This window comes from Neovison vison, chromosome 5 (genome assembly GCF_020171115.1).
Source record: "Neovison vison isolate M4711 chromosome 5, ASM_NN_V1, whole genome shotgun sequence".
Taxonomy (NCBI): domain Eukaryota; kingdom Metazoa; phylum Chordata; class Mammalia; order Carnivora; family Mustelidae; genus Neogale; species Neogale vison.
This window is the reverse complement of record NC_058095.1, coordinates 107940718-107953083: the sequence shown is the minus strand read 5'-3', so window position 1 is coordinate 107953083 and position 12366 is coordinate 107940718. Positions and strand designations below refer to the sequence as shown.

The following is a 12366-nucleotide window of genomic DNA, read 5'->3' as shown; positions in this document are numbered from 1 at the left end:
ATCATGACCTGAGCCAAAGGCAGCGGCTTAACCCACTGAGCCACCCAGGCGCCCTAAACTGGTGATATAATAGGTAAATCTGGTTGACCTGTCCTGGATGGTTGAAGGCAACAAAACAAGAAGCAGACTGAGGGGGTGCCTGTGTGGCTTACAAACCTTAGGATCCTGGGGTTAAGCCCTGTGTGGGGCTTTCTGCTGTGGGGATTCTTAGTCTCCCTCTCACTCTGCCTCTGTGTTCTCCTACTGTCTCTCAAATAAATAAATAAATACAGTCTTTAAAAAAAAAAAGGAAGCAGGCAGAGGATGTAATTGTAGTAGTCCCAATATAACATGGTAACAGTGGTGACAATGATTATTTAAAGGGTGGGGCTGGTAGGGAGTAGGGTGGTGGGGGGAGGGAGGTACCTGTATGGCTCGGTTAAGCATCTGACTCTGATTTCAGCTCAGGTTATGACCTTGGTGTCCTGAGATCAAGGCGACCCCCCTACCCACTAGAACTCATGTCGGTCTTTTAATAGAATTTTAAGATTCATTCATTCAACAGGTGATTGAGAGCTATTACGTGCCGAGTACTAATTATGAATGTAGTTCTAGGTTGGGTTTGTTTTTTTCTTTCCCATCCTTATTGGCTTTAGTTTTTTGACTATGTGGATCAAGAAGTGGCACATACATCTCCCAGGCCAACCACCTGATTCTGTAGTTTTATTGGAACACAGCAACACTCATTCAGTTATGTTTTGTCTGTGGTTGCTTTTATGCTGTAAGGCAGAGTTGAGAAATAGCAACAGAACCTTATAGCCCATAGGCTTAAGATACTCACTATCCAACCCTTGAAGAAAAAAGAGTTTTCTGATTCCTGATGTGTAACATTAACATGTTTCCCGGAATCTTACACTCAGGTAAGTGTCATAACCTTCCATGTCCTTTCTATGCTGTTCCTCACCCCATTACTTGCTTTTTGGTTTATCTTTCTTATATTTCTTTTGATGAAAATAAGCAAATATATGTATGCTGTCTTATTTTGCCTTTTGTTATACCAAAGATAGCATACCATAAGTATCTTACACTACTTTTTGCACTTACCACTTCCTGGAAGTCTCGGCATACCAGTTCATAGAGCTCTTTCTCATTCTTTATTACAGCTTCGTGGTACTGCATTATATATGTGCTGCAGTTTATTCAGCCAATCTTCTATGCTTGGACTTCTAGGTAGTTTCCAATATTTACAGTTTCAAATAGTGCTGCACCTTGTACATGTGTTTTTACATTATTGAAATTACGTCTTCAGGGTACACACCTAGAAATGAGAGTGCTGGCTTAAAGAGTAAATGTGTATGTGTGTGTGTGTGTGTGTGATATTGCCAAATTCTTGTCCATAAAGGTCATACCATTTTCTGTTCTCATCAGCAGTGTATGAATGTACCAATTTCTTCACAAGGGTTGCTCATTTAATTTTATACAGTGATGACATTAAAATATTCTTGCCATCTTTCATCAGCCTCATTTCAAAAAAAGAAAGGCCATTTTATAAGGGAGAAAGAATATAAAATAAAGGTTTAGAACAGCTCTTTTAGTTAAAATTGAATAACTATATCTTTCTTATTGTGACAGTTTTCGTTTTGCTGAAGACAAATGCATCTCTACCCTGTAATCAGAGGAAGCTTTTTGAAATGCAAATCTATCGTGTCTCTCCTAACTGGAAATTCTTCAGGGCTTTCCACATCTCCTCAGATCTTAACATGGCTGTACTATGGCCTATAAGTACATGTAAGGTCTCAGCCCTCTATCTCCAGCTACTTTAGCTTTGTTTTAGTTCTTTCAGTATACCAAGGGTCTTTGCATGTGCTGCTTCCCTGAACACCATTAAAGAAACAGACGAGTCAAAAACAAACAAAAAACCCCAAGTTCTTCTCCTGGCTCTACCTTAACTTGTTATGTGACCTTATGCAAGTTACTTAGCCCATTAATTCTTCAGTTAAGGTGAGCTGTAGGCTCTTTTAGTTTTAAATTGTGAATTTACCAGAAGTCATTTTGATGCGAAGGTTAATAGAACTCAGCACATACACCCTATGGTTTTTGTTTTCTTTTTTTCTTAAGATTTTATTTATTTATTTGACAGAGATTGTAAGTAGTCAGAGAAGCAGGTAGAGAAAGAGGAGGAAGCAGGTTCCCTGCTGAGCAGAGAGCCGGATGAGGGGCTCAGTCTAGGATCCTGGGGTCTTGGGATCATGACCTGCGCCAAAGGTAGAGGCTTTAACCCACTGAGCCACCCAGGCACCCTATGGCTTTTAACTATAATTTGACTTTAAGTGTATAATACACACTTGTTTCTCATTCTTACTCTTTACTTAAATTTTAATTATTTTCAAAAATTAGTTGATGAGTTGATGCTATATGAGTAAAGTAAGGTTTGAGTTTGAAGAGTGGTTATTAAGTTCATGAATTATCTCTGCTTCTGGGGTCTTATGTCTTGGATTCTGTTTTTGCCACTGTTTTCAGCACTTGAATCACAGTGTAATGAGAGATCATTTTGTATCCTTTTAAGGAGTTACTGGAGTAAATCTTTTTTTTTTTTTTTTAAGATTTTATTTATTTATTTGAGAGAGAGAGAGAGAGACAGAGTAAGAGAGCATGAGAGGGGAGGTAAGAGGGAGAAGCAGACTCCCCATGGAGCTGGGAGCCTGATGTGGGACTCGATCCCAGGACTCCGGGATCATGACCTGAGCTGAAGACAGTCACTCAACCAACTGAGCCACCCAGGCGCCCTGGAGTAAATCTTTTTTTGAGAGCAGGAGGAAGGGGGAAGACCTGATAGAGAAGTTGGCCTGGAGTTAATTTCATACTATCCTATTATCCTGATCAGTTTGCCCTGTTTAATTGATAATTCTTTGTATTTTTGTAAAATTGACTGTCAGAAAATGGGTAGCAGACATCAGGTAAAAAGGTTAAAGAAAGACTAAATAGGTAATTAAGAATTTGTGATTTTAGGAAAGGTGTATGTTGATTTCTGGAAAATGTTATAATTAAGTATTGTGGACCATTAAATAGTCTGGTCTATTTAAAGATGTTTTGTGCCCTTAACTTTGTACATCTGTTCCTTTTATTTATTTATTTTTTAAAAGATTTTATTTATTTGACAGAGAGAGATCACAAGTAGGCAGGGAGGCAAGCAGAGAAAGAGGGGGAAGCAGGCTCCCTGCTGAGCAGAGAGCTGGATGAGGGACTCGATCCCAGGACCCTGAGATTGTGACCTGAGCTGAAGGCAGAGGCTTAACCCACTGAGCCACCCAGGCATCCCCATTAGTTCCTTTTAATTTAGAATTTATTTCTTGGAAATCATGTTATAAATGGATAATTTGATTTCCAGCCCAGCCCAAAAGAGCTTTTTAAAAACATTTTACCTTAGGATTATGTTAAGATTCATCCATTAGTAAGCACTTTTAAGATTCATCCATTAGTAAGCACTTTTTATTTACAACTAAGAGCACCAGGTTATCTTCCCTTACTTGCATCTGGGCTGGATTGACATGTAAATACTAAAAAAATTTGGGTGTTGGGAAGTAGTAAAGATTCTGCTAGGCAATAGTAAATTAATATGTTGAGATATATAATAGATTACATATCAGGTTCATTCATTAGGGGGTCCAAAATTACAGAACCAAAAAACAGTTGCTTTAGATACAAGTCATAAATTAAATGTTTCTCATTTGGGATATGAAGTTTTAGATTATAATAGTTTATATCCCTCAAGTGAGTTACTAATCTTTAAATACCAGCATCTATAAATTTATACCTCAAATCTACTTTCAGTATTTTGAATGCAAAATATAGTCAAAACTCCTTGATGAAGTAGTGTGTCCAGTTTCTTTAATTTTTTTGTATATATATATTATGTATAGCACATATATTTTCATACATTCTTTTGATAAAATAGTTACTTAATTGTTATTTTCTCAGAAAAGGTCATTTCTGAGTTTAGAACCAGTCATTAGGATCCTAGGATCCATACCTTAAAAATTAGGATCCATACCTTAAAAATGTTCTCATCTTTTGTTCCTTTGAAGGGCTTTAATGTGGAACAAAAGATCAGTTAAATCTTTTATAAACATGTTAAAAACAGTGGGCATGGTTTTTCGAGAGGGATGACTTTGTACTATCACTTTTAAGTATAAGGAGTAAAATTCTCAAGTATTCTCAAGAGGTTTTCTGGGAAAAGAAAACAGAGAAAATTCTGAGTATGTAATTTACCATAACGTGCAATGCTAACAAAGGAAAATAACTTTAGTACACGCAACTACTTAACTACACTGTCCATGCAGTTAAGCTTTACCCAGGATTTTGAAGTTCAAGAGAATACTAGTATTTGTAATCTGTTAGGTATTACTTTGTGAAAAATCTTACAAAACTTTTGATTCATCTTTCTGTTGACAAGAGGGCAACAAAAATGTCTCCAGTAATCACAGTAACAACAAATATCTAATAACTGTTTTGCTTGTATTTTAAAGTAATAGCCATACTTTGAGATCTTGCTCACAGATCTTTAAGCCAGGGAAACTGAGAGAAATCTCTGTTACAAATTCTCAGCCCCTTTTTTCTACATCATTAAGTTGTTACTTTTTGAAAGTGCTAGGTTTATTTGTTTTCCAAAGAGGGATATCAAATAAAGGTATACTATAGGGCCAATTGAAGACACTAAGGATTTATTTTGCTTTTGGTTTTATCTAAAGGAGACTATGACTACTTAAAGAAAATTCCCCCTCCCCCATTATTTTATTGAAAATGGATTACTGATCTAACAAATGACTATGATTTGTCTGAAATCATTGTAGCCCAAACCCAGAGAACAGCAAAAATAAAATTTAAATTAAGAGTAATTGCCCATGGCAACCCTGTTGGGACCCCTCTCACTCTTGAGAGCTTCTTCTGTATCTTCACTTAATAAACTTATATTACTTTTAAAAATTTACTTTAAAAAAAAAGTTGTGTTCAAGACTTGAAAGATTAGATGTAAAAATCAAAATACATTGAATGCTGAATTTATTTATGTCATTTTTCTCAAATAAAAAGCATTCTTTTTTAGTTAACTTTGGAGAACTGCTTGAATTTGGAAGAAAATACATGTTGGAAAATGAAAAAGTTTTAGTGTAGTTGGTACTTAATATCTACTAAATTATAGCTCAAATCAATACCTTTTCTGTGTTTAAGAAAATGAAAATATAGTTGTACTGAATTATTTGGCCCTGTAGTTTTGCTGCTTTTTACATAAGGAACTGTTTTTACTTTATAAATTATTTTGTTATACATTAACATTTTGCCTAAGTGGAAATATTTTCAGCTGTTCAATATTTGACTTTAAATGGTCAAAAGAGAAAAGGGTGTGTGTAAACCTGGCAATTCACAGACCTGTACCCCTGGGGCAAATAATACATTATATGTCAATAAAAAAATGTTTAAATTTAACAAAAAAATTTAAAAAAAAAGAGAGAAGAGTAGTAATATATTCATTGATCACTTTCTAAGCACCAAGTCTTGTATTTCACTATCTTACTCTCTGTGGTATTTCTGACTTAAGGTGCATATACAGGTTACTTATATACAAAATATACCTTTAAAATGTACCTCCAAGTAGTATTTTTTTTTAAATGTACCTAGCAAAACAGCATTTTGTTAGCTTCTTCCCTCTCAATTTTGGTGGCATATATTATTTTGGGATAGAGTGCTGTTATATCTAGAAAATAGATCAAAATAATAATTTTAAAGCCTACATGCTACATGGTTAGGTAGCACATGGTTCTTATGAATTGTCTACAAAGACAAAAGCCTGAATATTATCTGTAACTGCTTGAGATCCCCAAATAGTGTGTTGTTATTCTAGAAAAGAGATTGTAAGCTGTCTTTTTCAAAAGATCCTCCAAAACCACTGATTATTTCAAATTATTTTCCTTTCTCATTTATGTTATAGTTCAAAAAACATGATTAGTAGTTTCAATTCAGATTGAAATAGAAATTAGATATATGTAGAATAAAAATATTAAGTACACAAAACGTTTATTTTGTGATAAATCATTTAAAATTGCTAAGAAATTAAACAGTACACATGGTCATCACATGATTTAAGTCATAGTCACTTTTAGACTTTGAACAAGCCTTTTAGGGATTTTTTTTAATGAAGAGGAAGATACAGGTCAAAATGGCTCAGAAACATAAAATGGTATGTATACAAGAATAGAATACATTTTAATGCTTAACACTTTGAATACAATTTTTATACTAATAACTTTAAAATGTCCACGTGTTTATTTTCTTTCAAAGGTGGAGAAATAGTTGTCCAAGAAAACACTTCTCACAGTTGAAGGAACTTAGAGATTCCCAGTGTAGTCCCAGTGATTTCATTTCTGGCAGTTTATATTGTAGATTCACTGTCAAATATCTTACTTTTTAAGGTCTGTAGGTTATGTTGAATAAAGTTCTCTGTGTTGTGAACCTCAGAGAATCTCAAGTCACTTCTCCTAGCAGACCAGTTTTTCATTTTTATTGAATTCTGAATCGTTTCCGACGTGAAGTAATAAACTATAGGGTCAAAGCAACAGTTTGAAACAGCAATGCAGAGAGTGATTGGGTACATGGTCCTCACTGCTGCCACCGCTGAGCAATTTACAAATGTTTGTGTTCTCATAAGAGAATATAAAATAAGGTTGATATTGTAAGGCACAAAACAGAAGCAGAATATGACCAAATGTACAAAAATCATTCTTAAAACTTTAGTTTTGTTTATTTTGCTTCTACTTAATGTAACAGGTTTATTTAAAGTTCTAAGTACCACACTAGAACAAGTTACATTTAAAATTAGAGGAATGAAAAATCCCACTATTTCAATGAAAATTACAATCCTTGAGAGATACGTTTTCCATGTGGCTTCTGGAAATTTTTCAAAGCAAAAATGAGAGTGGGTGGATGGAAAAAACACTGCTGGTGCACTTCCTCCTATCACAGTTAGCCATACAGCAATGCACACGAGTTTTGCATTTCGTTTGGTTCTTAAAGTCTTTGACTTAAATGGGTGGACAATTGCCAGAAACCGATCCACACTAATACAGGTTAAGAACAGAATGCTTCCATACATGTTGGTATAAAACAGCATCACTGAAATTTTACAAAGTACATCTCCAAATGGCCAGTTCTGTGTTGCAAAGTAAAAAATCCTAAAGGGTAAAGTAAAAACGAAAAGCAAATCTGACATTGCCAAGTTAATCATATATGTTGTGGTTTCGTTTCGTACTTTGAGGGTGCAGATGAAAATGTATATGGCAACACAGTTGGATATTAACCCAAGCACGAACACCATACTAAACATGCACCCATACAAAGTGTACTTAAAGGAGTCATCATAGGAGCAATTGGAGCTGTTATTGCTTACCATTATAAAGGCACGTCCAATTTACAGAATTGAAGTCCTTTGGTCAGCTGCAGTCTTCTTTGGTATTCAGATTGTGATCACTTTATAACCTCCAAAGTATGTGCAAATTCTTTGTATCTTTAGATGGTTTTATAAATATTTCCTTTTTCTTTGAAATCTCAGTAAGAAACATGAAATTCGTTGCTGTAAAATTTCCACTTGGTTCTTCAACAGGAATATATTCTCATTTTCTAATCCAGAAAATCCATGAATTCAGGGTTTAGGTAACCGACGAACAACTTTTGAGAAAAATGTAGTCAGTGAAGCCAACCTGTTGATTATGAATTTAAAGAAAAGCTATGTTCTGAGATGGGAATAAATCTACTCATCTGGTAAACTTGTATTTCAGTAGTCAAGATGAATATTCCCAAAATTAAAGTTTCTTTACGCTCCAGAATATTTAAGATGAAGGTAGCAGTCTTTTTTTGCTTTCAGTGCAGAGTTTCAGAGACTTAAACATTGCCAGTTTGGTCTCGCTTCTTGCTCCTTTTAAATGAAGGTTTCCTTGTTGGTATTCCTGCAGTGGATTCCAGATGCTGGTAAGCAGGAGAGTCTTTAAAAGTTTCCGAAATAAATTCCTAAGCGTGTTAGCTCTTGCTGAATTGAAGCCTTTTCCTCCGTTGCCAGATGTATTGTGAGATGGGCTTTCTCTGAAGTGGAAAAGAAAGGCTCGCTAGATTTGTAGTATGACATCACAGGAAGAAGAGGCTGGGCTTGGACAAAGAAAGGTTTCAGCCCGGTTTGTTTACTGTGCCTTTAATCTGATAATGTGTCTTCTGGGAGTATACCTAGGAGACTTGCAAATGGTCACTGGCTCTGGAGCTAAGCCTCTGCCCTTTAACTCTTTTTATGCAGAATTGCTTCTGGGATTTTGGCCACCTTCTTTCCTTTCTTTTATTTCTTTCTATTTGGGAATAAGAAATCAGTATTAAGCCTATTTTCTCTTATTTGATTGCTTTTGTGTTTGGAATATGACTTTTTAAATTTCTTTTTTAAAAAAATAAAATGTGTATAGTGTTTATTTATAAATTGAAATTGTGACATCGTAATATAGCATTGAAAAAAAACTGTTTAATGACTTATGAAAAAGAGAAATTTAATCTTTAGGCGTAAAAGATATTTGACTGACTGGTGGTGATTTTGCTTCTGGATTCTGTTTGCCATAATTGCTCCTCAAGAATTAATTGGTATGATTGTGAATGGCTCCAATCCTGCATCTCTTCTGTTTTTGATAAGCAGTTTTCTAACATCCTTTCCTCTTTCCTTGAAAATTGAGTTAATATTTTAGAGCACTTTTGACTTTTAAATAACTCACTTTCACCAAAGAATAAATTCAAGACTCTGCCTGCCTCTCTGCCTACTTGTCATCTCTGTCAAATAAATAAATAAAATCTTAAAAAAAAAAAAAAAGAATAAATTCAAGAATGTTCATTTCTTTTGTTTGGCGTAGTATTTATCTTACTTACGCACAGAACTAAATTGCATCTTTTTAAACAAACTATTTTTTTCCCTAAATCGATTGAAATAAGTTTTGGAAAATAAAAGTTATACTACTTGGCTAAATTTTAGGATCATTATTTTATTTTCATTACCACCTGTCTCTTACCCTGTTAATATGACATTAACTGTGTATGGCTCCGATTTTGTCTTCATTTAAAAGCTCCTATGAGTTGTTTCTGAATATATTTATATCTAAGGGATACTCATCTTTTTAAAGTCCAAAGAACTTCGAAGAATAAAGTATGTTCAGGATGGAGGTAATTGAATATGGATGTTATTTCCTCGAGGATTGAAGATACCACAGCCTCTGGACATATACATGTTTTTCTTGCTCTAAACTACCATTTTTCAGAAAAGGATAGATCCAGTTACTATTCACTGTTGCTATTCTCTAGTTTCATTCAGTTTGGGCCAAAACTCTATCTTTCGAAGTATCTGTTAGGAAGATTTAGGGAATTGAAGAGTGATTTGTTTTTTCTTCCTAAATTACCTAATTTAAAAGTAATATGTTGCAGTAATATGTTTTATGCTGATTTTATACCTTTTTTTAAATAATTTTTTTATTTTTTATAAACATATATTTTTATCCCCAGGGGTACAGGTCTGTGAATCGCCAGATTTTATACCTTTTTAATTATAAAACTAAGTTCAGCAACTTCTGTTGTTTGTTGATGAATCCTGCCTGAATTATATTCTGTGTTCTTTTTTTTTTTTTAAGATTTTATTTATTTATTTGACAGAGAGAAATCACAAGTTGACTGAGAGGCAGGCAGAGAGAGAGAGAGGGAAGCAGGCTCCCTGCTGAGCAGATAGCCCGATGCGGGACTCGATCCCAGGACCCTGAGATCATGACCCGAGCCGAAGGCAGAGGCTCAACCCACTGAGCCACCCAGGCGCCCCTATATTCTGTGTTCTTTATTATGGTTTTGACTGGGAAATTTATAGTCAAGTGAAACCAAAAAACGAGTATTATTTATAACCAATAAACTTAAACATTAAAGGGCTGAATTCTTTGTGTATTGCACTGGTGTGAAAAAGCGGTAGTGTTCATATTAGAAGGCAGGTGAATAGTAATGAAATAAGAAGTAGTTAATAAGCTTGTATTCTTACTGAGAAAAAATTTCTATTATAGTTTCTTAGTAATCTATTAAATTGATAAGGTTTTGGGTCATCATTAAATAATAAGTAATCATGTGCCCTGACCTTGTTTACTTCTGCTTTCATTTTGACTATGGCATTGTCTCAAACAAAGAATTAAAATGTATTAATTCTACATTGGAATATTCTTCCATATATTGATGTTGTTATTCACTGAACTAGATATTCATTTCTGGTTTTTTATGTTTGAATTATTGCTGCTTTTAGATCACTATTTGTTGAATTAAGCTTTTTGTTATTATCGGTATATTAGTATATGTTTGTATTTCTAATTCTTATAAAGTGTTTGGCCCTTAGTGGTACTCATATGTTTGCTGATGAATGAATCACGATCATAAACTTTACTTTTGAACACTGTTTCTGTTGAGGAAAAGAACAGTACCAGAGGGGCCATCTGCTTCAGGGAAGATTATTAAATGCTGGATTTTTCAAGATACTTCATTTGACTTCTAATTAAGGAACCAAAGTGAAATTAGATACCTTGAAAATTCCTTAGGTTAAGATTTGAAAAATATATAGTAACTGCTTATAAAGTGAGTTAAATAAATAGAGGGAATGGAGTATATTTAATAGGTGCTTCATATTTGATAGCCTCAGACCAAACTGTTATTTTAATATGAGATTTGTACACTTCTGAAAGGTAAGTCTGTGCATCAACTTAATTCTTGTGGAACTTAAGAGGGGGCTGAAAAAACATATGCCACTGAGTTGAAATTTAGTTATTCTCACTATGTGAGTCTTCACTTTTCAAATTTTAATTTTATCATCAAGAAGCCAGGTAAAGGGGCTATTTATTCATTTATACCCTTCTTGCTTCCAAAAAGTATATAAAGCAGATGATAATTTTAAAATTGTCACAACTGATGGAACTAATAAACAATTACCTTAGTGTTTTATTACATGTAAATGATACCTAAACTTTAAAAGTTTAAAAACAAAGTATAGAACAGTTAAAAAATTTAAATGTGAGAAATTTTTCTATGTATTAGTCATTTTCATTCTAAAAAGTATTCATTTTGAACACAATAAATGTTTGCAAAAGGCAAAAAAATCTTAAAACACAAATTTATAACACATTAGTAAAAGAATAAAAACCAAGTGTTATGCAGGGAGCGAGATGGGTGGGAAGGGGGCCAAGATGTGAAATAATGATGTTAGAAAAATCTAGGCTACAGGAAGCTACTGCATTTGAAGCAAGGCAGAAAAGGAAAACTTGGTGGATTACATTGCTTTCATTTAATGGAAGAAAACATTACGCAGTGTTGAGGGAGAAACTTTGGTTTGTTTTATCTCAGAACTACATTGTGAGTCTTTACATTTGAACCATTAAATGACTATAGGAGGTTGTTTCCTAGTGGCAGAATATATGCCATTTCTCATTAGCCCTCAATATAAGAAGAGTACTCAGTGTCAGATTATGGTTCTGAGAAACATGTTGGTAGATTAATATAGTCCATATATATGTGGTGATTTTGGTTTAATGCCAAGGAAAGTTTAATAGTTTAGTGCAAGGGATCTCCACCTAAAGACCTTGACAATTATAAAATGTTTATTCATTCTGCTTTGATGAGATTCTGTGACTAAAAACAGGTAAGAGACCTTGGATCTAAAGAATTGAAGGGTTAGCAAGTCCTGAAGTCTGCTTCTCTGAAATACCTGGAAATCTCTGAAATATTTTGGAAGCTTTTCTCTGTAGATAGACAAGAAGGAGAAAGACTTTGCCTAGTGCAGGTTCTTTATGAATGAAGTACAGAATTGTTTATGTAGGCAATAAAATGTAAATCTGTAATTTTTTCATTTTAATAGGGAAGTAGCAAAGTGTTGTGTAAAGAGCACAGGCAAAGAATCTGAGAAGCTTGTTATGCAACCATTTGACCTTCCTGTGATTCTGGCTCCTTGGCTGTGAACTGAGGGGGTTGGACTGCTAAGAGGTCCCTTCCTGCTTCTGTATCTGATTCTGATTTTTTTAATAGTTTGAATGCTTAAGCTGCTAGATTTTTTTTTTTTTACTCTCAGATATAACAAATCAATGAGTCTCTTTCATTTTTTTATGCTTAAGGATTTCTAATTTTGAAAACAGTTTGTATAAGAAATATGTACAAAAAATATTCTTTGTTTCAGCCAAGAGTCTCATAAGGGGTATTTTGTTAACATTCTGTAATACTGTAAAGATTTCACATTGAAAAAAAGGCTTTACTTTGTATTTCTATGGCATTCTTCTTTAAAAGATTTTTCTGGAGCTCCTGGGTGGC

The 12366-nt window shown here is 34.1% G+C and overlaps 2 protein-coding genes across 2 annotated transcripts in view; one reads left to right on the top strand and one right to left on the bottom strand.

Annotated features, from left to right (window-relative positions):
- Window positions 1-12366, top strand: part of RB1 (RB transcriptional corepressor 1) — a 164870-nt gene that overhangs the window by 95036 nt on the left and 57468 nt on the right. The window lies entirely within an intron of this gene.
- LPAR6 (lysophosphatidic acid receptor 6) lies at window positions 6019-8119 on the bottom strand. The gene has a single exon (XM_044249726.1). It carries the CDS (start codon window positions 7418-7420, stop codon window positions 6404-6406), a length of 1017 nt encoding a protein of 338 aa, XP_044105661.1. The 5' UTR covers window positions 7421-8119; the 3' UTR covers window positions 6019-6403.